General features: G+C 48.8%; 1 protein-coding gene across 4 annotated transcripts; it reads right to left on the reverse strand.

The window, feature by feature from the left end:
- Positions 1-137: 137 nt before the first annotated feature.
- On the reverse strand, positions 138-27,520 carry LOC132473051 (striatin-like). Of its 4 annotated transcripts, none has more exons than XM_060072992.1 (17): positions 27,155-27,520; positions 17,476-17,579; positions 14,740-14,813; positions 12,299-12,377; positions 11,066-11,239; positions 10,052-10,187; positions 9,373-9,538; positions 7,841-7,945; positions 6,054-6,197; positions 5,383-5,519; positions 4,541-4,716; positions 4,410-4,457; positions 4,197-4,318; positions 3,773-3,940; positions 3,094-3,234; positions 2,488-2,676; positions 138-1,483 (listed from the first exon to the last, which is right to left on the reverse strand). In XM_060072992.1, exons 1-17 carry the CDS (start codon positions 27,365-27,367, stop codon positions 1,314-1,316), a joined length of 2,346 nt encoding a protein of 781 aa, XP_059928975.1. In that variant the 5' UTR covers positions 27,368-27,520; the 3' UTR covers positions 138-1,313. The 4 variants fall into 4 exon arrangements, with proteins under 4 accessions (XP_059928975.1, XP_059928974.1, XP_059928977.1 ...); XM_060072991.1 differs by having other exon boundaries at positions 9,361-9,538; XM_060072994.1 differs by lacking the exon at positions 7,841-7,945.
- Positions 27,521-27,741: the final 221 nt, after the last annotated feature.

Here is a 27,741-nt window from a genome sequence, read left to right on the forward strand (position 1 = left end):
GCCAATATACTCAGTAATCTGTGTCACTCTGCCAGCGGCGCTCCCCGGCGAAAAGAAAACGCAAACTAAAACAAACTGAATGTGATTCCCCGGCCACGTTTTACCAAAACCGGAAATCAAACTCACGCTGCACGATAGATTTTTAAGACTGGATATATATTTTGTTATTATAAGTATTTGTAATTGTACATCCAATGTTTTCTTAAAATGGACAACATTGTGACAACCTTACCTCCAGCGTATAGACCCCAACCCCTTCCTGCTGCCCAAAACAAGGAAGGTAAAATTACATTTTTCAATACCTTTTCTTTTTAATCAAAGGCACATTTGTCAATAAGTGTTTTGTTGTCATATTTTTTCTAAAGAAAAGCAAAAGGCAAGCAGGCGGGCAGGCAGAGTCCGTCTCAGGTGTGGGGTGGGGGTGGGGGTTAGAGAAAAGCCAAAGAATATTTCCACAATAGCTCGGTAAGCCTGCAGAGACCCCCGCGTCTGCAACACTATCACAGGTGGGGGAGCAGCGGCTCACACCTGGGGAGCGGGGGGGGGGGGGGGGGGGAGAGGAGCTGTTTAAAATCTCATTTCTCCAGTGTACTCTCTTCAATCTCCTGTGAAGTGGATAATGCTGCGTGTCCGTGTTATGTGTACGTGTGTGGATGTTATGCAAGTGTGTGCAGTATGCGGGTGTGAGTAAGTGTTATGCGAGTGTGTGCGGTGCGAGTGTGTGTGTGCGTGTTATGCGAGTGTGTGTGTGAGATGCAAGTGCAGGTGTGTGTGTGTGTGTGTGTGTGCGTGATGAGCCCCTAGGTGCTAGGGGTAGGCTAGGGGTTGTGTGTGTGAGAGAGGGTCCTCTTGTTGTCAGTTAACCAGGTCCGGCCTGGATGCTCGATGGGCGTCTCGGGTACCGTGCGCCCCGGAACCGTCTGTCCATCGAACGCGCTCCCAGCCAACCACGGCCCGCACAGCGTGAGCGTTCAGGGCCCGCCCCCCCGGAGGGGAGCAGGGGATTGGCTACATAGTCTGCCCGTCAAAATGGGGGGGGGGGGGGGGGGGGGGGGGGAACAACCAACCCACGTTCAGGGAGGAGGGCAGCGGGCGCCGGCGATCACTGGAAACCCGCGTGCGGCGTTCGCCCGCCCTTACGTCCGTCTCTCTCTCTCTGATTGGTCCTGACCCGTGGGAGGCTGCGTCTGTGGGCGAGGGGGGCGGTGCCAGCGGCGGTGGTGGTGGCGGTGGTGGTGGGGCTGCGGTGGCGGTTGAGGGGGGGAGGAGGAGGAGGAGGAGGGCGGGGCGAGGCGTGATGGGCCGCACCCGCGTCATACGAAGACCTTGGCGAGCGCGTCGGCCCCGGCGCTGGCGATGTAGCACTTGGACGGGTGGAAGGCCACGTCGTGGATGGACTCCTCGAACTTCTTCCTGTGCGCCGTGAACTCCTGGATGCACGTCTTGCTCTCCAGGTTCCACAGGCGGATGGAGCAGTCGTGGCCTAAGGAGGGGAGGGAGGAAGGGAGAGAGGGTGAGGGAGGGAGGGAGGGAGGGAGGGAGGGAGGAGGGAGGGAGCGAGAGAGGCGAGAGAGCGAGAGAGCGAGAAGAAGGGAGGGAGGCGAGAGAGGGAGGGCGAGAGAGGGAGGGGAGAGAGGGAGGGGGCGAGAGAGAGAGAGAGGGGGTGAGAAGGAGGGAGAGAGAGAGAAAGCGAAAAGGAGGGAGAGAGAGAAAGTGCGAGAGAGAGGAGGGCAAGGGAGAGAAGGAGGGGCGAGAGGGAGGGAGGGAGAGAAAGAGATTGAGGGAAGGAATTTATTTATTCAAAACACTGCCCTATAGCGCTTGGAGTCTAGACTGACGGATATTTCTATATCTCTGGATATTGCATCATTGTTATTAAGTCTTAGTGGGCAAACTAGGACATTTTTGTGTGTATCAATGACCAGACTGCTGGAACGTAAACATGTCCAACTCTCCAACCTTGAGGAGAAAGTGTTTAAACCCTGAGCTGTCTGGACGTCTGCGTGAGGCACAGTGAGCCCAGGTGTTCTACAACTGAAGGGTTCTGTGTCTGATTATAACATGAAGGGTTACGTTATCTACCAAACATCCATCATGGAGGGTCACTCTCTCTCTCACATGCACCCCCAACCCTACCCCTAGCACGGATGCCTGATCTCACACTCACACACACCTGCACTAGCATACCACACTGGCACCCACACGATTCCATTTAAAATGAATGGATGAAGACGCATCCAATCCAAAAACCACTCCGTAAAACCCCCCACTGTACTCTGTTTGCTCAAACCCTTCGCCCCAATACAACCTGTTTGACCCCGAAATCAAATCCACAGGCTTGAAAGCGCCCCAAAGAAAAAATCCCATGTTCTCAACTATGTGCTACTCTCTGAATCCAACCCCTCGCACAAGTGGGTCAGGGTCAGGGTCAGGGCCCCCCCCCCCCCCAGCGGCGAGCGGGGCGAGGGCCCCGGCGCGGCTACTCACTGCCCGACATCAGGTAGAGTCCGTTGGGGTCCACGGCGAGGCTGGTGACGGCGTCCAGGTGCGCCACCATGGAGTGGATGAGCTTGCTGCTGTTGTTGTCGTAGAACTTGATGTGGCGGTCCTCCTGGGCCGTGATGGTGATGGGCAGCGTGGGGTGGCTCAGCACCTTGTTGATCTGGCAGGGCGTGCCTGCAGCCAGAGAGGCGGGGGCGCGGTTAGGGCAACCAAATCGGCGGGGGGGGGGGGGGGGGGGGGGATGGGGTCCGATGCGGCTGACGTTTTGTTCCCGAAGTGACGGAAAATACTTTGTAAACGTTAGACGACATTTAGTCGTCGCTGAGGGTCTCTTTAGTAGCGGTTATGCGTTAGTTTAAAACCTACTTTATTAATCCCAGATGAGAAATAAGGGATTGATTATATATAATTATTATGCATGAAGGATTAGCATTGAGTCATTTATCAGAAGCTAACGCTTTTATCCAAATCGACTTTAGAGAGAAGTGGCCTTGGATGAGCCCTATTCCCGGGGGTGCATTCTGGGGGGGTGCTCTGGGGGGGGGGGGTGCTCTGGGGGGGGGGGGGGGTGCGTCGGGGGCTGGGGCCTACCCGAGTCCACGGCGGTCTCCAGGCTGAGGACCAGCTGTCTGGTCTCCATGTTGAAGAGGCCGATCTGCCCGCTGGTGAAGGAGGTGACCATGTGGGCGGGCTCACTGCACACCAGGTCCACGGAGGAGGGCACGCCCAGCGCTGGACGGACACAAGGAGCAACACGTCAGTACGTCAGTACCTCCCATCAGCCAGGGGACAAGCTCTAGATAGCCTTAAGACCTTTTTATTATGAAATACATTTGCTTCTATACATTTTATTTTGCACTCAAGTCATAAAGAGTAATTTATTGAAGCCTCATGTGAAACGGAGGCGTCACACATGAGGCGTCAATAAAGTACTCTTTATTACTTGAATTATCTTTAAACAAGGACCAATGCATACAGAGAAACATTCAATATACACATTATGCTCGTTATATAATATAAGGATAACTTGTAAGTGACGGAGTGACACAAAAACGCAGGTTGAGACGTTGATATCCATTTTAACTCTGATTCACTGGCACCAGAACGATGCTACAAGTTACACTAAACAGGGGCCGTAAAGCACACACACACACACACACACACACACACACACACACACACACACACACACACACACACACACACACACACACACACACACACACACACACACACACACACACACACACACACTCTCTAAAATGGCTACCCTTGTTCTCGTTGAAGACGGCCAGCGCGGGGTTGGTGTTGTTGGCGTCCCACAGCCTCACGGTGCCGTCGGCGGAGCAGGACAGCAGGCGCTGGTGGGCGCTGCTGTACACCAGCCCCCACACCGAGTCCGTGTGTCCGGACAGCGCCCCCCGCAGGACAGACGGCTCTGCGACCGCAGGGGAGAGAGATACGTTTCTTATAGGTCTGCGGGACAAATTGTATGTCCAGCAATGGTGAGGTGTCTTGCTCAGGGACACACCTCGACCCTCAGCTAGCAGGAGCCGGGTTCAAACTAGCAAGCTTCCGGTTACAAGTCAACCTGCTCTAGCTCGTGAGCTAAGACGACCACCTTATGTGGCTCAGATCATGGACAACATTTGGTCGTTCTTAATCATCGTCTGTAAAGGAGGAAATGCCGTTACCGTAGGAGTCGTACGGGTCGATGTTGGGATTGGGCGTGTTCCAGCTCTGGATGGTCCCGTCGACGCCCCCGCTGAAACACTGGTCCCCCGTGTTGTTCATCACCACACAGAGAACAGCTCCCCTGGTGGAGTGGAGGACCACATGTTTGAGCGACCACCATTCAGTTTCACTGACCCAACCATTAATCAATTGATTAAAAACATAATATTTACCGGTGAGCTCTGAACGTGTAGATAGGCTCTACATCTAGAGAGGTGCTCCTATGAATAAAAAAGATATTCATTAAGGCACGTTGAAGTCGATAATGTATTTTAGAAAACGGTAAATGAAAAACGGCCTTTACTTTTTGGCGGGAGCTGTCTTTTGGAGGTTCCACATTTTGAGGGTGTGGTCTTCGGACGCCGTGACCAAGACGGGCTCAATGGGGTGGAAGGCCAGCCCCCGGATGGCGTCGAAGTGGCTGCGCAGGGTGAACTTCGGGTTCCAGGTCTTCCTCAGCGCGTCCTTGTTGTTGCCGATCTGAGGAGACAGGTTCAGAACAGAGTGTTCAGAGTCGGCGTGTGCGTGTTTGTGTGGACATAGAGAGACAGATTGACAGATACATATAGATGTTTATATTATTACACGGCTCTTCTCAATGCCGTGGAACGCTCGCTCACTTGCATGGGCCCTTCACAACTTCCGTATAAGTGTACTTTTTTGCCGTCTTTTGTATCACTCCGCAAGTAGTTCGGTAACTTATCAACCTCAGCGTACTTGGTTGCTATGCGACGTCAACGTCTTTGGCAGACTATTTCTCTGCTGATCAACACTACGAATGCTGGTAACAAATAAATTGTAAAAAGAAATACCGCGTGAAGTAATCTTTCTCGTTTTGGCAAATAGCCGTGTAATAAGCGGGATAATGTATAGAACGTCGCCGGTCATTAGCGAAAATAATCCCCCTCAGGGGGCTGCCTGGGCTTATTTGCCCGATAATGACCGGCGTTCTATACATTATCCCTAACATATTATGCCAATATTCTGACCAGGACACAATAGTGACTACTTTTGCCAGTTTAAGCACTCATATGAACTTTATGTAAAAGTGCTTAGTATTGCATTTTCAGAAATGTATCCCACGGCCGTGACCTCTGACCCCGACGCATTGCTGTGCGTCTCCTCCCACCCCTGGGGGACACTCACGTCGTAGGTCAGGATGTCCGCCTCGTTGGCCACGGTGAGCCCCGCCAGCTCGCCCAGTCCCAGCTCGCTCTCCATGGCCTCGTCGGCCCCCATGATGAACGACTTCCCCGAGGCGGGGGGGAAGGTCAGCGCCTCCACTGGGGAGGGACACGCAGAACCGGCAGGTTTAACACAGAACCCCTGGACGGGGGGCTGAGGGCCAGCGGTCAGCCGCAGGCCGAAGGCAACAGACCCAGGTGTTTATTAAGTTTAAGTTCAGGGTCGTTTGAGACACGACTGAGATATGTAGTGAGGGAGGGACCAGAGAGGGAAGGGGCGGTACACTTTCAAAATCTTGCCCTCTTCTGCCGTCTCTCTCTTCACAACTCAAAGGTCTAACCTAAAGCACTTTGAGCTTGACTCTGGATGAGATTGCTACTTAGAAAGGAGGATAATGTACTTTCAAAGGTTTCAACCTATTCACCTTCCCCAGACTAATAATCAATTGTCCCTAACCACACCTCCACCCCTACCCACAGATATTGTTGAAGTATGTCTTGTTTGTATGGGTCTGACCACAAATGAAGTTCCCTCACGGGAAAAAATAAAGATTTTTTTAATTCGATTTTTTTTAACAGAATTGTAAATATGCCCGTGGCAGCGGACCCACTGTGGACCCAAACCGAACTGACCTTCGTCCGGCCGGCTGGCCTCGTGCTCGTTGAGGCGTGGCACGCTGGGCCTGGCCTGGGGGGCGGCGGGGGGCTGCATGTGGGACAAGTCCTCCACGTCGCGGAGGTTAGCCAGCATGTCCTGCAGCTTGGACCGGTTGGGCCCTGACATAGGACAGGCGGGCGCATGTTAGCACGGACACGAGTTAGGAAGGGAAGGTGGGCGGGGGGGGGGGGGGGGAAGGAGGCGGGAGAGCCGGAGACACGTCGAGGAAAAGGATTAGAAATGTTACGGCACTCTGGAAGAGAAGCCTACGATGTGAGAGAGGAAAAAAATAAGCCTTGAAAAAAAAATAAGCCTTGAAAGGGAATACAAATGAGTGAATAATCGATGCACCATAGGAGCGAGGGAGGTGGAGAGGGAGAGAAAATATGAAAAGAGAAGCAGCAGCTGGGAGTCCTTGTTAGCCGAACTGAAAGAAAACGCGGTGAAAGCTGTGGTGTGCGAACGAGGATGATCTTTAAAGGTACGATACGTTGTCCACATGGAGTTTAAACGTCCACAATGAGGGATTCATAACTTTGGGAAGAAAACACCAGGCCTGCCAACAATGATTAATTATGCACTGGTGGGGTTCAGACAATCAGATGACTCAATGCTGTAGCAAATTATCCTCCTCCTCCACACCCACACCTTAACTGCCACAATGAGAGCAGGAGAAGCGAGCGTGCCTGAAACAGAAAGACTGATAAAAGGATGACGTTCATGGGTCTAAATAAAGAGGGAATGTGGTGGCGGGGGGGGGTCAGGGAAGACGTCAGCCTGGGAACAAAGTGGAACCTCAACAGGCCTCGTCTCGGTTAATTAATAATACGTCTTATCAGAAAAATAGTAGAGTTTTCTGGGGTTTTATGTAAACCCAGAAAGACAAGGTGGAGACATCTGAGACCCTGAAAATGTATAATCAAAACTACAGCTACAACCCAACTATGATTACGTTATAATAACTATTAAATGCCCAATGAAAAACTTAAACCAAAATAAAAAATATAATAATATGGAATTGGACGAAATAGACTATGAATACAATATGGAGTATGACAGTGAATGCTGAAACTGTCCGTGTTGTAGTAGATTACAAACACTAGCCGGGAGAGGACATGGTAATCACAGACAACATGGTTCTGCACAGTTAAAACTGAAGTACACAAACGGATGAGTAGGGAGTAGTTGGAGCGGGGATGAAAGCATGCAGCGTAAAGACATTAAAGCACGACGTCCGTTGAGGAGAAAGGCCCGGTGACCGAGAGAGTGTGCGTGAGTGAAGGGCGCGTGTAGCCAGTACAACAGAAGAACCCGCATGACACGGTTGGCGTTGCAAAAAGAGGAGCAGGTCAGAGTTCAGCCGGTTTCTACGTGGCCTTCGACGTACAATAATTGTACCGTCCAGCCGGTGAAACAACAGGTCTGTCCCAATGGTTGTACATGCCGGCTTGGCTGTTGCTAAAGGCTACGTTTCCGAGGGACATCGCAGAGAGGAGGGGAAAGAGTGCAGGACAGAGCACGGGAGGCAGGGAGGAGAGGGGGGAGGAGAGGGGAGGACAGGAGAGCAGCCAGGAGTGGGAAATGAGAAACACGGCGAGGATGTCTGCTCCTGATTTGAGGCTTTCGCTTTTTTTTGGTAGACAGGATTTGTGAGGAAACCAGCGTCTACCAGAGAGAGGAGGAGGAGGCAGAGGAGGAGGAGGAGGAGTAGATGGAGAAGTAGGCGGAGAGGGGAGGCAGCAGGCCGCAGACAAGGACTTACTCTTCACCCCCTTTTTGCCCTTGCGCTCCTTTCTGTACTGCTCCTTGAGTTTGGTTATCAGGCCCTGGTCCACATCCCAGGCCTCAGAGTCCTGCTCGTCCTTGTCTACACAGGGAAGGTTGGGGATGAGGAGGAGGAGGAGGAGGAGGAGAGGACAAAACCAGACCAAGAGGCTGTTGAGGAGCTGCCCTGGTCCAGGAGTCCCCTACTGTAGCCAGGCAGGCAGGGTAGAGTGTGGAAACCCCCCTCTAGCCCGCCACTGTCTCTTGTTGGTGCTCAGCATCTCTCCTGGAAGTTTTACGTCCCCCGTGCAACACGCTAGTCTCAACGAGGCTAGGTCAACAAGGCTAGGATCAACGAGGCTAGGTCAACAAGACTAGGATCAACGAGGCTAGGTCAACAAGGCCAGGTTAGCAAGGCTAGGTCAACAAGGCTATGCTCAACAAGGCTAAGAACAACAAGGCTAGGAACAACAAGGCTAGGCTCAACAAGGCTAGGCTCAACAAGGCTAGGAACAACAAGGCTAGGATCAACAAAGCTCAACGAGGCCAGGATCTGAGTCCTGGTGAGTCTCCATACGGTAAGGGGGGTAGGGGTAGGGGGGGGGCAGGGTTTGAAAGCCTCAAGGAGAGTGGCAGTAGGCCTTGCCAAGACCAGGGATGGGTCTCTCAGGGTGACGATCACCGCCAGCCCCACCACAGCAAGGGGTGAGTGTTGACGTTGTGTTTGGCCTCTTAAGGCGTGGAAGAAGGCCCCTCTGGCATCATGTGGGAGATGACCGCGGACCTACACATCGTTCAGCTCTTCCTAATGTGGAGGATAGGGGAGGGAGGGTCTTTGTTTGGTAGTTTAAGGGTTCCTTTAACAGGCCATTTGGATATATCTTGTAGTTAAAAATTTCAATTTAAAACGTTAGGTAATTTGCTCTGCCCTTCCCCGCAATATCTCGTGAAGGGTCACCCATCTCACACGGTGTCAACCTCACACACTGGGACACCTGCAGGGGACGTCACGACCTGGTGTTCAACGCTCCGGACAGAAGATGTGGTGGGCTAATCCCATACTAACACAGGGGGTGGGAGTGAGGGACTCACATTGTGTTGACGGGCTAGCTATGGGAACACACAGTGGACACGTTTCACACACTATGGATTAAATACAGAGAGTTCAAGCGTGGAGATTTGGATGATTTACACAGAGTGACTGGGTGGGAATAATGGGCAGAGATATTACGACAGTCACCAAACTATGGGCAGATGATCAACATTTAGATTGAAAAAAAAATACACACACACAGAATGGAAATTTGTGTTATAAAGAAAGTGCATAGTTCTTCAAAAACACTTAAAATGACAAAACTATTTTGATTTAAAAAAAAGTGTAAAGGATCTTTTTTTTGTAGTACTACTGTTGAGGTTGATTTGTCAACCGTTTTTCCTTTTCCCATCATGCTTTGCAAGGCCGGTTCCTACTAGCTCTAGACCTAGCGGTCTCCCCCCCCCCACCCCAACAGGGCTTACCCCAGTCCGTACCGTCGCCCGTGCCCCTTGACTCGGGCGAGGTGTCCATCTCGTCCGGGCTGGACAGGAAGTCGAAGCCCTTCAGGGCCTCTTCTGTGTCGGGGTCCTCGCTGGTGTCCATGCTGGCCGGGACCGAGGTGGAGGAAGACGACGACGACGACGGCTTCTTCCTCAGGATCTGAGGAGGAGCACGGAGAGGAACTCGTTCATCTCAGAGCGTGGTGGGAAATAGTGTGTGTGTGTGCGTGTGCGTGTGTGTGTGTGTGTGAGAGTGTGAGAGTGTGAGAGTGTGAGAGTGTGAGAGTGTGAGTGAGTGAGTGAGTGAGTGAGTGAGTGTGTTGCTTATTGGTTTTCATTCAACAAGGTTTCAGAGATGATTAAATTGTTTCAGCATGTGTTTTTTATATTTAACCGTACGCACAAAAATAATGGCGAAAAATTATAGATATGCGTGTTGTTGAACAGTAACACCAACAACCAAAACATGAAACCAAAAAACCTAAGCAGTGTGTACGTGTGTGTGCACGTGTGCGTGTTTATGTGTATGTGTGTGCACGACCATACTTGTTTATATGTATGTGTATGTGCTAGTACGTGCATGTGTCCTTAGGCATGTGGGTGCGTGAATGCGTGTGTATGTCACATGTGTGTGTGCATTGCGTGTCTGCTGGAGAACATTTGTTTTCCTCACCGTTCTGGACTCCATGATGGTGCGGTCCTTCCCCTCGCCCTCCTCGTCCTCGTCTTCGTCGCTGTACTCCGCCGCCGTGCTCTCGATGAACTTGAAGGCCTCCAGCACGGCGCTGGGGTCCGACAGCTCCGTTTTCCTGTGGACGCACCGGCCAATCAGACGCCGCGCACACAACCGGGAGGGGGGCGGGACTCTCTGTCTCAAAATGTGGATCTTTGAGTGATTCTCAGAAGTGCTTGTGGTCACGATATAATAAGAATAATATTATAATAATAAATCGCTCCTTGATTAAAAATCGATTCTAGCTTCAAAACAAATCAGATTTAAAAATATTCTGATTCAAAATCGATACCCGATTCAGTTAATAGATAGCGGTACATATTTCCGGATCTACTCCAGTCAATGATAACCATTCATACCATACATTCATTGAAGCTTTTATACACCACGATATTGGTTATGAGTTACTTCCCTACAGAGCATACACAGCCAAGCCGGGCTCAAAACAAACTATTTGGCGCTGAAACCGACACATTCAAACTTGTAAGATGTCGTTAGCAAGGAGTGGCTGAACGATGGCCGATAACACACACACACACACACACACACTTCTCTTTTCCTCTCCGTGTAAGGCAGACCACAGACCACACTACGACCCGCACACGTAATGAAGCCCCGACGTGGAACACGGAAGTTATATCCTACACCCAACCAGCACTTCAATTCAATAACATTTGATTTGCATAGCCCTTAATCAGGTCCAGTCTCAAAGGCCTAAACAGGCCCTATATTTATATGGCCTGTTAGCTAGGGTCAGACAACCCCGTGACCGTGACCCTAGCCCCCAAGAGGGCAAGAAAAAAACTCCCTTAATAAGCAAAGAAGAAACCTTGAGCTGGAACACAGATCCCTCATTCCGGGGATGATCAGGAGTGCAACGGGTGCCCTAATTGAAACGCATACATACGCACAGGCATACCATTTTAAATACACTACTCCACTCCTCCAACTGACCCTCTGGTCGCCATGCCCTTCGTCGAGGTGTCCGTTCCGTTGACCAGGGGCTCCGCGCTGGCCTTCTCTCCCGGCTTCCCCCCTCCGCTGTCCCCAGCCAGGCCCAGCAAGGCCCTCACCCGCTGGGACTTCACATCGAGGATGGTGTCTGTGTAGCCCACCTCCTGGAGGTACCTGGGGGGGGGGGGGGGTGAAGAATGCAGTGAAACACAGCAACTAATGAGCAGAGCCAAATCGGCGAGTCGTTGCTGAACGGTAGTGTTTGAGGACTGAACCGGTCTCCTTTAATAGGATTCATCCGTGTGGTGTAGGATTTGCATTGGGACAGGGCTGGGACAAAACTCTCTATTCAGAGGAGTGGACTTTACAGACTAAACAAAAACCAATAGAATATAAAATGGATTAATTAATCATATAATATAGAACTCATTAAAGTGCATCCCTACTATTTATAAAGCTGTAGAAAACAATGCCTAATTATTAGTGCTGTCAGTTAAACGCGTTATTGACGGCGTTAACGCAAACCAATTTTAACGGCGTTAATTTTTTTATCACACGATTAACGTAATTTTGTATTTAAAAAATAAATAAAATAATTTAACTATGTGAGTTAACCATGACATTAATGCGATTAATAGCGATTAAATATTTTAATCGCTTGACAGCACTACTAATTATGCATACAAGCAGACGGTTTCTCCATTTTAACAAACCCTATTTTTCAATAAATTAGCTGGTAAAAGAAAGTCTCTGGCGCTGCCTGTAAGCGTTTCGTGACTGCTAATGTTCCTGTTCCTCTTGAGCGCGGCGTGTATCAGAGTCCACAGTGCTTGGGCAGGCTGGTGGAGGAAGCCTTTAACACTGTTGATCTGTCACTTGACACACGCTGGCTCGCGAGGAGGCGTGTTATGGCAGATGATGTGTGACACAGCCTGAGAACGGCGCCAAAGGAGGCCTGCTCACTGGCAACGCATTCAGGATTGAGAGCAGCAAACACTCTTCAAAGCACTGATGGAAGTAATGTCTCATTCTGACCACACGGGGGAGCTATACCATGTGTTTTTACAGTGCAGTGTTTCCTCGGCTGCTGAGCATCAGGAAACGCAAATAACAGAAGACTAGCTCGACAGCCTAATAGAATATTTAACCATAGTTATTCTTAATGATTCATCGATTGAGATGGCGAGATTGTGTTGATTTTGTGTGTGTGCGTGCGTGCGTGCGTGTACTCACTGTCTGAGGAGCTGCCTGCCTTGTTTCCACGACAGCTGATTGTTGAGTTGGCCGGGCCCCTCGTTCTCATTGGCCTCATCTGGGGAGGGATCAGTGATGGATTGATTAAGGAAGACGCAAATCACAACGCGGGCACTCCCCAAAGATACACACAGCCACACATTCAGCTCCACAAACAGCAGCAGCACATTCCTGCATGTACGAGGGCAACCCAGGCAACCGCAAACATTCGGCCTGCCCGAGGCCTCGTTGGGTCTGCGGAAGTTGTAATTTACTCAAAGGAGGGTGAGTGGGGGGGGGGGTGGGGGGGGGGGGGGGGTGGGGAGGGGGTAGAGCGTAACGCTTTCTGCAAACACAGAGCGAACCAACCCAGGACCCGGTTCAACCACTAGGTCTAACACTCATCTCCTTTCAAAGACTTGGTCTCCAAACACTCAACGCTATTAAAAGACTACCGAAACCAAACAAGGGACCCAGATAATCGACCAGGTACCCCCCTCCCTCGAGGTTGTCGATAGCGTAACAACCCGGGCAAACAATGTTACCGTCGGAATGGTACTGTACTGTGGCTTTAACTACAGCCTGATACCTGACCGACACGGTCCAATACGTGACCGACAACAATGGGGAATTCGGAGCACTCGTTGATATTACACATTCAACGCAGTCAGCACTCTGGCTGCTGCTGCAGAGGGCCTGGGCCATGCCTACAGTACATGCATAGAGACTGTGTGGGTGGGGAGACTGTGTGGGTGGGGGGACTGTGTGGGGGGGGAGACTGTGTGGGTGGGGGGACTGTGTGGGGGGGGAGACTGTGTGGGTGGGGAGGTCGATGTGTGTTTGTGAATAGGTGTGTGTGTGTGTGTGTGTGTGTGTGTGTGTGTGTGTGTGTGTGTGTGTGTGTGTGTGTGTGTGTGTGTGAAGAGGTGTGTGTGTGTGTGTGAAGAGGTGTGTGTGTGTGTGTGTGAAGAGGTGTGTGTGTGTGTGAGTGAGAGAGAGAGAGAGAGAGAGTGCGTAAGTCACTGTGTGTGTGTGTGTGTGAATAGGTGTGTGTGTGTGTGTGTGTGTGTGTGTGTGAATAGGTGTGTGTGTGTGTGTGTGCGTGCGTGCGTGTATAGGTGTGTGTCTGTGTGTCTGTGTGTGTGTGTGTGTGTGTGTGTGTGTGTGTGTGAGAGTGCGTAAGTTACCGTGTGTGTGTGGTGTTAATAGGATGGAGCTTGGATGGGGGTCTCTGTTCGGCAGGAGGCTGCGGGTGGGAGTCGGCAGGGGAAGAGGCTGGAGGTTGCCTCAAAACTGGGTCATGGCTTATTTGAGGCAGGGCGGGGGGGCGGGGGGGGGGGGGGGGATGTGTGGGTGGCAAAGCAGGCAGGTGCGCCGCTCTACGTGTTAAAAACACCTCCCTCTCCCCTGCTGACACGTCTCCCCGTCTCATCAACACTTTGGGGGGGCTACGACCCCCCCCCGCCCCCATCCCGAGCAGTCCTCATGAATAGAGACGAGACGGAGCGGAACCATCGCAAACAAACTGTTTATCGCGTGTGTGGGGAGACGGCCAGGTTTACACTGTCCACGTTGTCAACAGTCAAGCGGGTTGGATCAAACGTTAGCCGCGGGGTTCCTGGTACCACCGGGGGGGGGGGGCAGACCAAAGTAATAATAAATCAGGGTTCATAAAATCGGGCCTAGACTCTTATTTTTATTTTATCGTCCGACTCCAGGCAGTGTTTCCGAAGTGTTTCCGTTGTAGATGAACAGCAGTTCCCAGCGAGACAAGCGTGCAGACCATGCCATCTCTGGCAAACGCTGGAGAATCACTCCCGACCAATGGCGGGGTCTGTCGTTCGTTCAGTTGGCCGCCGCACCAAATCGAGGGGACTCCAGAGAACGAACACAACCAACCATTTGACCACTGACAGACGGTTGAAATTCTGTTTGATTGGTGGAGGAATAGAAAGTATTGCGCTACTTGTAGCGTACTCTGGACTGTTGAACCCAGTAGGCTGATCTGTCCGTCATACTGGGTGGACACGCCCACTTGTGATGTCACTAATTCCCAGGGAAGGGCAGATTTTGAAACGCACTCAGACCTGGTGGTAATGTAGGGGCATTTTAACATGTGGTGTTGAGGACTACTGGGTAACACTTGCCTCTGGACTACTTTTTGTAAGACCTTTGTTCCAGTTTGTGTACTATCTAGTTGCCTACAAAACTGTTCAATTCAGGGTCTATACCAGAGCTATACTGCTCTGCTCCATTACGAATACAAAGAGGGCTTGTCAGACACACACACACACACACACCCACCCCTTGCCCAACTTAAGCAAACATTCAGCGAGAACTGCTCTTAGAATACCTTCAAGGTAGGAACACTGCTGTGATGAAACCACAGAGAAGAACAGGGTTCAACATCTGACGTGTGTGCGTGTGCATGTGCCTCTTACCAGAGTCATAGGTTGGTGCCTTCATGTCACCTTGGTTCAGCTCCGTCCCATACTTTAACTTGTGGTATTTCGCCCTGAGGGAGAGGAGTGAGCGAGAGAGATAAGAGATAGAAGAGAGAATGTTTCATTAAATGGTGTCATTTGAGGCTGTGAAGAGTGAAGACACAAGATATGATAGAAAGAATGCGCTTGGAACCATCATGTTCGCGCCAACACGCTATTACTCACAGAAGGTGGCTGAGGTGGTATTCAACACTACCCATCCTGGGACATCTAGTTTAACTGCAGCTATTCATCTGACGAGAGCTGCGTACAGAGGCCTTTGTAGCACTACACAAGCCCCAGTAATACCTTCTTTAGTACCATTTCTGACAGACTTGACCCTAGCCCCTTAGACTTGAAGGCAAGTCCGAGAGTTGAACAAGGAGCCATAATGGAAACGCAACTCGCACTGTGCCGTCAAACGGAAAGAACAACGTAAATTAAGAAAAATCTGAAGATGTAAACGCATTAGCAGCCAGTCCGGATCAAATTCACTCAGAAGCCCTCGAAGACATGACCCGTTGCTATGCAACTGGAGCAAGCAGTGGGGATCGTGAGGTGAGAGACGCACAAACAGACAATCGCCACGGGTCGGACAGCTGATCTCACCACGTTATCGTGGGAACTACTTCACCAGTTCAACTCTTCACCTTACCCACTGTGGTCATAGGAGAGCACAGCAATGCTACTGGGCTGATGCTGCGCTCTGGTTGTCGTTTCCTGACTCGGCGCTCTGAATTCAAAGGTTACACATAACCAAACTGATCTGATACATTTCAATTCCTATATTTAGCCACAAGCCAAAAACTTCGGTATCAGTGTGAAATATTAGAAATAATATAATAGAAATGAAAGCTTAAGATTCCTGTGATCAACAAATCAAAACGACAACAATGGAGTTGGATGGCTAAAGCAAAAAAATTGTTGATGTGACACTTGCATTTAATTACCCTCCCGTCCTGTATACTTTCACCGTAGAAAATGGTGACTTAACAAGCATAGCAGTGTCATGTGCGGCACTCAAATTACTGTGAAAAATGGTGTACCTTGCAGCGTGTAATTTAGCACCAGTAAATTCTGTGAGCTGTCTTTACTGTTTGTAGTACCCACAGCATAACAAAAGGTAAGGTCAGGAGGACACCTTTTACACCACATTAGTCATGTGGTTAGGAACACACCTGTGTTTGTGGGTGCGACACCTTATAGACCTCCTAATCCCCTTATAGTGTTGTGCATCAGTGCAATGCCGTTACAAGTCTTCCTAACCCCGTTCTGTTGAACCCTCTCTCTCTCTCTTTCTCTGGCTCTCTCTCTCTCATAACAAAGGGGGACGATGAAAGAGAAGACGCAGTGACATCATCTCTGTGTCCCTGCTCCGGGGTTCAGCCATGCGATGTGTAGCGCAGACAGGAAATGAGAACGTGTCAGGCTCACGCAGCTGCTCCGGGGACCTGGTTCCGAGCGGTCTGGAGAGAGAGGCTTGTGAGCAGGAGGAGAAAACGCTAAACTAACAACAAGAAGAGGAAAGAAATATACAAACGGTTCTACGGGGGGGGGGGGGGGGAAAGCCGGCTGCGGCGGCGACCTTGATCGCTGTTCCCGTAGTAAACATTTATTTATTTTTTTACCAGCACGGCTTTCTATCCCCTGCACCTCATCCACGAGGACAATGCAGAGTCAACAGAACGGGCAGACTCCTCTGCAGACACATGACACCAGCAACATCTCCTGGGAATCCCTGGGCGGCCGATGCTGCGTTGCCACGCCAACTGACCATGTCCGCGAACCAAACCAACAGCCAGCCTCTTCGATTGAACAAAATGAAAAGGCGCATGCAGCCTCTAAAACGGACCCAACCCCCCCGTCGGCCCTTATATAATCTGTATACAACGGCAGTGTACAAACAGAGTGTTCCAGGCAGGAGATGGTCTGTGTGCGCGGTGGAGACTTATAGTGCCGTTTAGCTCAGCTGATTACACCATTACGGCCCGTGTCCACAGAGCGTGATGTGCTGGGATGCAGCGTATGAGCGCTGAAAAAAAGAAAAAAACACAGCTGCATCCCTGTGCTTTGTTTACGGTTTCTACGACAACTAGCCACGTGAGCCCCGTAGCCGCTAGCTCAAAAGGCGTAGCGGTGACTTGTCCTGACGCACGCGTGGGGGACTATTGTATGCAGACACAAACATCACAGTTTATTTGTGAAAGCAACTGACTGTAGAGGCTTACATTAATATGCAACAGACTCACTTCCGAAATGAAATGTTTGCTTGACCGTAGGCATAATCTTTGATTGGGTGAAGGGACGGAGCAACCGTGACGAATGGGGAAAACACTCTGGGGAAAAGGGGAGCTTTCTGTCCCGTCACACGCCCTCTCCTCATTGGACAACGCCGAAGACTGACGCAGGCGCTCGGAACAAGACGTCACGCGGACAGGGGCCCTCTGAATACCGCTGTGCAGCGCGTATTTCTTCCATGCTTCAAATATGCTCTTCACCTATTTTGAAAGCTCACAGTGGAAGGTGTGTGTGTGTGTGTGTGTGTGTGTGTGTGTGTGTGTGTGTGTGTGTGTGTGTGTGTGTGTGTGTGTGTGTGTGTGTGTGTGTGTGTGTGTGTGTGTGTGTGTGTGTGTGTGTGTGTGTGTGTGTGTGTGGGGGGTGTTGGGGGGCTGGTTCCCAGGAGGGGCTACTCACCGCTCCTGCTTCAGGGCAAACTCCAGCATCTTGATCCGCCTCACCAGGTCCTTCTTCAGGTTCTCCTGGCCCTTCCTCTCCCCCTGCAGGAAGGCGATCTGGGCCTGCCAACACAGAAACATCACGTCTTATAGCGGCGCTGCTGCACACAGTCGCGGGGGGGAGCGCGAGATAATCGGCACCTAAGCCGGTGCAGAGCAGACAGCGTTTGTGCGTCTTGAGGGGTTTGCTGGCTGGCTAGGTGAAGATAACTTGGTCCGCGTCAGGCATCTGAAGGAATGAGGGGTAGGGGGTTTCAAACTGGAATAGGAGTTTAGCAAATCGATATGCAGTGTGAGGATGAGAAAAACGTTTTTTTTTTTTTTAAGTCTGCAGGCTTCTATTTTAAGCGGAAATCTCCCCCCCACGCACCCACTCGTATAGCATGTTAGTGTATAGATATTCTCATTTCCACATTCCCTCTTCAGTAACAACAGCAGGTCTTGAGTCATCGTTACAACACACAATGGGGTATAAGTCGTCCAGTCGTCCAACGGTTAGAGGCACGTACCACATGACGTTATGCAAGCGCTTTTACTACATAGTTAAATAGAGTAACCTTTTAAGCAGAACTATGCAAAGAAACCACGGTTCTTCGTTTGAGTGTCCCTCCCTCTCTCGTCTACTCATTTCTGACTCAAGCAAATCCTTTTAGATCCAGATTTTATTTCCCCTCTCCTCAGTGAGCAAAGCCTTTAACCTTAAACTTAAGCCTTCTTTATGACTTCTTACATTTCACGCACTTTGAAATAACATATTAGCATATGCCGTTTCATTAATTGCACAAATTAATAAACACAGCATCAACAAGGCGAAAGCCGCCAAATGACTCGCAAGCTGTCATCTGCGTTCATGGGGAGACATAGACCCTTATTCGTACCATGTGCAATACATTTGCACAATAATATGATTCTCGTACTTAATCTTGCACACTTGGCACTTTCTCTGTATCCGAATAGTTCTCCTACCAATGCCATCTGTCTTGTATCCGTTATTGTTTTTCTGTTATCTTTGTATCATTCGAGTTACATCTTTGTCTGTGTGTACTATGTATCATGCCCTGCTGAACTAAACTGAACTGTGGTGGATATGCTGGTTCATGGAGGCTGTGAACATCATTTCCGGTCATTCTGCATTGCTGTGTTGTCACTGCAGCACAATAACTAAGCCAGACAATGAGAGCAGTGTTGGGTAGTGGAGCCATCCCCGGGCTGCTACTGCCCCAGGAGGCACAGAACTCGCTGTTAGAGCTAATGAGGATTATGGCCATTCTCATTTAATCTATTGACTTTAAGCATACAAATCAAGGGTTCCCAAGTGATGTCTTCGATTCAACCTCATATATATATATATATATATATATATATATATATATATATATATATATATATATATATATATATATATATATATATATATATATATATATATATATATATTTATTGCACTGCATGTCGGTTCTGTTGGTGGGCGAGCCCCTCTGAACAGAGTCATGATAGCAACTGAAAACGACCTTCAGTTAACAAACCAAATTAAATAATGTAAAGATCTAGAGACGGCTAGCATAGCAATGCACCGTAAATCCGACCAAACAACCCCAACGCACAATGATTCAGTTAAGTGCTTTGTCATACGAGATGCTGAGCCTAACTGCAATATCTCCAGCCTCTAACTCATGGATTCATACCAATTACATTTTCTAAATCATGTTAAGGAAGGCAGCACACGGCAATGTGTTCTGCATTGCCATATTCAAAATGGTTTTGATGAGTAGGTGATCAATACCAGATAAAGACAGACAGCTTGAGAGGGAGAGATATGTAATACACTGCATATGAATAACAAAAAGTGTTATCTAACGTGTTATACAACATAGTGAACACAAGTATGCAACTTCCTATGTTATAAAAAGCACACATCCGATCTCTCTCCATTGATAAAAAACGACCAGCTGACTGGATGGAGGCCTTTCCATAATATACCAGGAGAATGCTTAGACGGTGAATACTACTGCGTACTACTGAAGGCGGACTGCAGGGACAATGCCTACAGGCAGATATGGGGCAGACACCTACACATACAGCACAAGATGCACACAAGGAAATATGTCACTGTTTTGGAGAGGCCAGACTGTGTGCTGGCCCAAAATATCACAATGACTAAAATGGCTCCCATCCAAGATTGAGTGTGACCGTTCCAGAAAGGTGCCAATTAGGCTAATAGCTTCTTTAGCAGCGAACTTGTGAGGGAATAAAAAGGTGACTGCCTGTTTATCTGATGTCTGCCATGCAAAGTTCCTCAAACTTGGCTAGCTGCTGAAGGTCCTTTAATCAAGATTTAGATACAATGCTAAATCGCTTTGTTGTTCTTTCTGAAAGAGACGTTCTGATACTATTTTTGCCTTCCCGATACCGATTTCTGAATGTATCGGCTGATACCGAGTATATACTGATACAGCATCTAGCATTGTAACTACTACTAATAACACTTGTTCTTTGTGAACGGTTCTCTTACGATGACCGCAATGTAGTGAGTCGGTTCCCTTTTTCAGAAGTAGATCATTCACATCTATAATTATAATGATACATTTGCATTCTTGTTGTTACGTGTATGCTATGCATCCATGTTTTTCCGACATGGTAGCTCGAGGAACATCGGTCGGAGATGACACGTTTCCCATGTCCGACTTTACACCTCCGACCATAAAAAGAACGCAGCATAACACCGCACGCGTTTGTGATATTCTTTGTGATGAGTCAAGGAATTTCCAATACTGGTATCGATGTCGGAACAACTCTACTTTTGACACTGTGGTACCCTGGACCACAACAGAGTGACACCATCATCGCGTAACCCACTAAAGCATGTCGCTGCAGACGTAGCCGCTGCATCTGCTCTGATGGGATGAGAGACAGCCGCCGCTGACTTCCTCGTCTGGAGACACACCGGCCCCAGGGGGGCGCCGGGCACCCCGCGCTGCCAGAGACGGAGAAGGGAGTCGCTGTGTGAGTATCTGGCGCGGCCTCTCCCGGCCATCAAACATTAACGGTGGAAGGAATGCAGTGAGAGTGAGTGGAGGAGGCCGTGGAGGACACACAGGAAGCGTTTGATTCCAGCGCCTCACACTGACTGCATTATTGGCCCGGGGCGGATAAGGGCTTCTTAGTCTGTCCCAGAGCGGCTGGTAGAATGGGTCGTCCATGGAGTGAGGCTGGGCCTTTTCAGACACAGGAAGGGGGAGACGGAGGAACTGGCCTGATATACTGGGGAGGGCGGCCGGCCAAACGCCGGTCAAATTAGTCTCCGCCTGTGTCGGTCGCTTGTCGCAAGTTTTTTTTTTCCAATTTATGATTGAAAAGCAATGACACCTTGCGATATGTGCCATTATGAGCCATGATGTCGCAACTCTATCAACGTCGATATGTTGTCCACATCCGCTGTAAAAAGAATCATAAGGAATGGTAAGGACAGAAACAATGGAGTCTGGCGGGAAAACAATATTAAATGTAGTAAAAAAAAATTGAAAATATGGGTGAACCCCCTCAGTTTTTAGAAGTGTGAGGTTCATCTTATGCTGGATAATGTAATAATATATGCTTCGAGACAGTTAGGCATTTAAATAACAGCTAGATAGAATCAAGAAATATTGGATATTTGTAGCCGTTCCTGCACTGGCGAGACAGATATGGTACAAATATCATCAAGACCACCCCAGAAAGAGGACTGTGAGTACATGTATGGACTGCAAAACATCAGCGTCAATTATTTTCGGAAAAGAGGTTATTAAAGGTTGGGATATGTGCATTCCAGACATGTTTTCGTCCAGACTAGTTCTGCGTCATGGCCAAAGACACAATGAGGCCCTTTAATCCACACACAGCCAACGCTGTGAGAAGACCAGTGCATCTCGCCACCACAGGGAGACTTAAACTTGAACAAAAATATATAGAAGTCCACTTGGGAGCGCGATGTGCTCACAAACAAAATGGAGCCCAGAACAAGAACTACTTGACAAACACACAGACCTGACTTCAGTTTCCCGGAACCAAACAACAACCAGCCAAACGACCTGGGAAACCTGGGAAACACCCTAATGTTTGCAACACAATCAAACTCACTTTCAATTAAAACAGGGGACTGCTCAGTCAGTTACAAAAGCCTAAAAATCCAAGATGGCCAACCTGATAACAAGCCAAGTACATTCCATGAATTCCTTTACACTAGTACCAAGAGACAAGTAAAGAAAAATACACAGCCAAAGGCAGAGAGGGTGCTGCTATGGAAAGTGACTAGTGTATGGCTCCCACAAATCTGTCTTTCCCGTGTGCAGAGAGAAGCCGTTAAAAAACACATAGCAGGCACCATCCCAAAGCTTTTAAAATAAACCAACACTCAAATAGCTATGAATAATTAACAACAATTCCAGAACCGTATATGCAATGAATCCCAACAACCACAATCATCCCTTTTAAAATAGACCCAACGAGGTTAGGATAAAAGGATAAAGTTTAGACATACAAAACAAGAAACGCTGTTATGTTGCCACACAGCTACATCAGAGCAGGTCTATTTATATCGATGCCAGAATATGTTCAAGTGATGTTGGAAACTCAAAGGCAGGAGAGCATAAAGATTAGCTTGAAATGTGGAATTAAGTTGATTCAAAAACAAGTCTTCATGTCCATAATGTAAAATAGAAAGATTTAATCCATCTTATTAAATGGGCCTACATTATTGGCAGTAGTTTAATGATCATGTTGATCTTAAAACACACCCATTAGCCAGGAGTGTAGTTTTCCCCTTTGTCCATTACATCGAGTCAATTTTGTTCAACAAGCTGATTGTATTTTCCTAGACTAGCAGAGAGCATCATGAGGGTGGTAGCGCACCGACCTGTGAGATTGCATTCTAATACAGGGCTTTTACTTCTGACAAATAAGTTCCGGGGACCAACACACACAGAACAGGCCGACCACAGCTGGAGCCCGATTAAGATAAGTCAATCCTGCTCACGAAGACACAGCCGACCGACTCAAGCAGCACACTTCCAAGGAGGATTATTCTAATCACCATCGAGGTCAAGGTGGGGCCGGGGTATGGTTCAATATTTCAGATCTCGCTTGGTAAGGAATTACCCAGGCTACCCCCCCATTACTTTGCTCCAGAGATAAAAAAAAAAAAAGGTAAATATATAGCTGTGTGTGTAGTGTGAAAGGTCCCACTTCACAGCCCCATGCTGGCTTAACCGACCGTTCCCCTCCTCCCGTTAAAGTCTGGGGTCGTACCCGGGAGTGTGCTGCCTTCAACCGGATCTACATTTTGCAGTGTGCCGTTACATTGACTGCACCAGGTTGACACTGCAGTGTTACCCTGCGGTAGGTGCAGACAGAGACATTCATTGACCATGTGTGGGAGGAGGATGCTGCTGCTGCTGCTGCTGCTGCCACCTATGTTGCGACATTATGAATACATTTAGAGCACTTGCCCCCTCGTACGGGACTAGGCCAGCCACCTCCATGTTTTTCCCTGACAAATGGGCTGGTTGATTTTTAGGCCATGCCACAAAATGCATTCACATGATGTCCTGGAGCTAAATGACAAACGGCAACCAGCGTTGTTGTTACCGCAAATATCATGACAAACTTTCCCAGAACTGGGAGGCAGTTTCAAGGAAGGGCTAGAGCAGAGAAAATAAATCATGACACAATCAAATTCGGCAAATTAATAAATGAATGAAGTAACGAGTGTGGCCGTTTAGCTCTGTGGGGATTATTAAAGGCTTGTTGAGTAGCAGTATCAACAACTGATCTGATAATAATAAGATATAATCATCAGTCACAACAGCAGACCGGTTTGGGAAAGCCTCTAGTTGTGGTGAATGGTGGCAAGTACAGTAAGTGCTCACTCCCAGCAGATGACGAACCAGGCAGTTTGAACTGGTATTTACAACTCCTTGACAGATCGGAGGACCCAGATTTAGTAGGACTCAGATTTACTGTAAGACCGGGGGAGGGAAGCGCTCACACACACACACACACACACACACACACACACACACACACACACACACACACACGCACAGACACACACGACAGCTGTTCCTCCCACCTACGTAGACAGACCGAGCCTGCCAGTGTGAATGGAGGACAGAGGATTTAACAAGCTGACCGGGTCAAGCCCTATGACCAGGGTGAAAGGCCCTTGTGTGGCTCCTAAAGGACTGAACTAGATAGTGACTCACACTTCTTATTAAAAAACCCCACCATTGTATTCTGCCAATAAAATACTTTAAAAAGCAAATTCTGGTGTCCTAAGGATTTGATCGAAATCGAATTACGGTAGTCTTTGTTTGGATGCTAGAGACAAATAGTTAAATAAGTGTAGGGAACAGAGATGAAGAAACTGGAGGTTATGTTTAACTGGGCCGGCGTGCTGTTGCCCTGGTCCAGTCTAAACCGAGCCCAGTTGAGCAGGAAAGCAAAAATAACTACAGCTTCGGGGAGGAGGCGGTGTCGAGGAACGACAGTGGCACCCGTTTGGACGGCTTCCAACAGCACACCATGTGGGTTAGGCTCAGTGTCCTCCCTCTTGTTGATCCACTACCAGACTCTTCCTGTGCGTTTACCATTAGTGAAAAGCCAAAGTGTCCAACCATGTCCAGACCTTCTAGAAAAAGGAGTGTAAAAATCATAAAATGCGACACAAATCTTCAGACATTTAACATACCACAACAAAAAAGGGTTTTAAACAACAATTAGTAAAACATATAAATGCGGTTAATGAGTAAAAGAGTCCCACGACCTTGCCCACTTTTCACCACTAAACTCTCCTGTGGCCACCTTACACCCGGAGTGACCTTTGCCCTTCACCGGGCGTCGGATCATGAATGCTGACTAGATACCTTTGGCAAGGAAGCACGGCCGTCGGGCAGGGATTTCCCGTGACGGGAGGGGGCTGGCAGGGCGGACTGGGTGGCTTCTTGGCTGCGTAACCGGAGCCCACTTCACCGGCCCCCTGCCAGAGAGAATCTCAGAAGCTAATCTCGGTTTTGACGCCCAGAGCACAAAGCCATGTGGGTGTCTGCAACAAAGGAGATCCTAGAGAAATCCTGAACATTCAATTTCGGCGCCCACTTGACTCTGAATTCAGGCAACATAGCCAAGACCCAAGAGACCCACTCAAGCCTCCTGATGTCAAAACTGAGGCATCTTTCGAAGCCAATATAAGGATAAAAACAAGGCAAATCATCTCCGGTTAGCGGGTCCTTTAATTGATTATCAATGACCACTGGACTAGGAGTAAACAGGGGAGAGAGCAGCGTGTGCGTTGGAGGCTGCCAGCACAGCACTATATTGAACAGACATATAGGCGTGCTTCAACAGAGAGGAGTGGCTGCAGCATGACCTAACAAGCTGGCCTGACTGCATTCCAAGCAAGCCCAGGGATTGGCTTCACTGACTTAGGCTGAACAGTTTCAAAGGCAAAAGGTAGTGTCCTCAACGGGTACACACTGTTTTGGCTTTTATATGTTGATAACGTTAATATTGTGACAAAGCCGTTGCGAAGTGAAATAACGACAGCTACATGTGTGTGATTCTATGCTGACGAATACAAACACATTAACCGCATTCATTATTTATTGAAGAACAATTACGCCTACCTCTTTTGAACATGTTTCTATTATTTAAGGTTACTCTACTGTTATGCAAGAAGTCAGCATCAACGAGGAGCAGACTTATTTTTCATCATCAAGATATTCTTGCACATTTATACTAACAATGAATAGTGCAACATTTACATAAAAACATGGGGATGAACAGCAGGCAAATTCAGGGAAATACCAATGTGTCTTTTCCCATGAACATAATTACAAAGGCTTTGCATAGTGTGACTGCGTGTACACACTTGCACAGAGAAAGGGATAAGCCTTAAAATGAGTCATAGGTGCAGGAAAGACCTTCTAAAATGCAGTGGTCATCTTACAGTGGCACAGTAGAAGAAAAGAGGAGCAGAAAGAAGAAAGCCAGAGCGCATAACAACCATTCCACCACAAACCACCCATGAGCTCGCTAAGAAGCCTTAGTGTTTCTCCTCCGATAAGCTCGCTAACCGACGACGGGCAGGAAACATAACCTTACACGCCAATCAGAGGAGAGCTGCATTACGTAGATGACTCACGCGCCAAACTAACCGGATCAGCCTTTGATATCATCCGTTTCAAGACACAATAGATCAGCCATTCTTCCCTCCCATCTTTGTTAGCCAGGGCCAAGTATCAAGGAAGCGCCCTGCAAGGCTGTCTCCACTGTCCCTTCATGTTCTCATCTCACCCCACCACCCATGGGGTATCACTTCTACACAACCAAACAGAACTGTTTCACTTACCGCAAAAGGGGAAAGTTTTGATGGGATGGGATTAAGACACTTTCTCACCGATATCTGGCTTCATTACAGTGTAAATACACAGGGTCAATATTGTGTTCATGAAGCTTACACCATTGCTTTGAAGAGATCGAAGTCTTTAAGTGTTTTACAGGCACAATAATTATTTTCAATGTACACACAAAATCTCAAAGTTAATCTAACAGAGTGGAGTACCACTGTGAAGCTGAGGGGACGAGCGGATTGTACTAGGAGACGAATGAGTCAGTGTAGTGGGTCAACTCGGCATGTGAACGATAATTGAACAGACCCCAAACCTAATAGTGCCCCCAGGCCAATAGGCAAAGTTGTTTTGGTCTAAATAGGCCTGCTGCTTCCACTAAATAGGAATAGGCTTGTACCCACCAGAGAAGGCAGACAAAAGATCAAACAAAGACGTTGAATACATTAGGAATGACATATCTTTTAACAAGAATTTGTTAATATACTCCATCAAACTGGATTACTGTTAGGATGATATTGGCTGAAAGGTTGGGTCATTTAGAGTAGACTATACGCATGTTACATGCTGGACTGACGTATTGCTATAATCTGAAATGGTGTTGTTGATGTAACGCTTTGGAGGCAGAGAAACATCCCGTACACACAAACGGGACATTTGGTTCACACGCATTACCACAGGCCATCATTCCTCAACCATGAACACTCAGTGTGGCGTTTCGCTTTTAAATACGTGAATGACACGGGTGCAGAACGTCACGACACAATAGTAAGAAGTAACTCAACCACATTTTTTACACTAGTTGTAATATCGAGCTGCGAGTGACGGTTTCACGAAAGGTTACGAGTTCCCCGTCCTCAAAGTATTCGGAAATGCATAATTTCTACTCGGCTTGTCGGCTGTCTCAGCGCTTGGTGCTAACTAGCCGGTTAGCTGCCTCAGAGGAATGCTATGCTAAAAGCTCAGGTAAGGGGGCGCTGCAGCTGCTCCTGCTAGCCTAGCTGCGGCAGCTATATAGCTTAGCCGTTAGCCAGTTAGCTGCTTAAGAGGAAAGCTATGCTAACAGCTCAGGTAGGACAGGGGGCGCTGAAGCTGCCCTGCTAGTCCGTTAGCCGCGGCGGCTAGCAAGCTAACTCCGCTAGCTCCCACAATCAGACCAACACATAGCGTGACACCGCCACGGACGCGTAGTAACACAACTACGGTATTTACAGTCGAAGCCCCGGACATAGCCCACACACTTAGCACTCCTCTCACCTGTAATTCGGCCCGCTCCACCTCCCATTGTGCCCTCTCCACCTCGAAACGGGCCCATTCGTGCTGCAGGAAGTGCAAGATCCCCGGGATACTGTACTGAGCCCGGGCCGCCTCCCCAGCGTCGCCATCAGGCAGCGGTCCCTTACCACCACCGGGTAGAATAGGGTTGTTATTGTTGTTGAAGAACACGCCGGGCCCTGCCTGTTCGTCCATGGCCGGGCTCGGTGAAAAACCCCTGTCTATTGTGTCGCCGGTTTAAGGTACAAGGTAATGAACGGAAAGGCAAAAAAAAAAACTATTGTCAACGCTCTCCGTGTCTCTGCTCCGGGGAATGAACTCACTTTCTGACAGCTAGCTGTCACTGGGTGACGTCAGCGGGGAAGAACACGCCCCTAACATGTAAGTCGGGTGCACTTGATTTGGCAGACCACAGCGCTCTGCGAGGAGGCTCTCATCCTGCATTATTCATCATCTGCAAACAATATGGAACAACAACCCATTTATTAGGGTCTCATATCGCAATGTAAGAAGGAAAAGGAGAGCAGTGCGCTCTGTCTACAGCGACTTTTACATTTAAAAGAACTTCA

This window comes from Gadus macrocephalus, chromosome 15 (assembly GCF_031168955.1).
Source record: "Gadus macrocephalus chromosome 15, ASM3116895v1".
NCBI classification, from domain to species: Eukaryota; Metazoa; Chordata; class Actinopteri; order Gadiformes; family Gadidae; genus Gadus; species Gadus macrocephalus.

What these genes read in the sequence shown, in the direction of transcription:
- LOC132473051 (XM_060072991.1), bottom strand. Translation starts at nt 27,367, where the DNA reads ATGGACGAACAGGCAGGGCCCGGCGTGTTCTTCAACAACAATAACAAC. An exon ending in TTTGCCCTGAAGCAGGAGCG is followed by an intron (nt 14,814 to 17,475) that starts GTGAGTAGCCCC and finishes CCTCTCCCTCAG; the next exon opens with GGCGAAATACCACAAGTTAA. An exon ending in CCATCATGGAGTCCAGAACG is followed by an intron (nt 9,539 to 10,051) that starts GTGAGGAAAACA and finishes GCTCCTCCTCAG; the next exon opens with ATCCTGAGGAAGAAGCCGTC.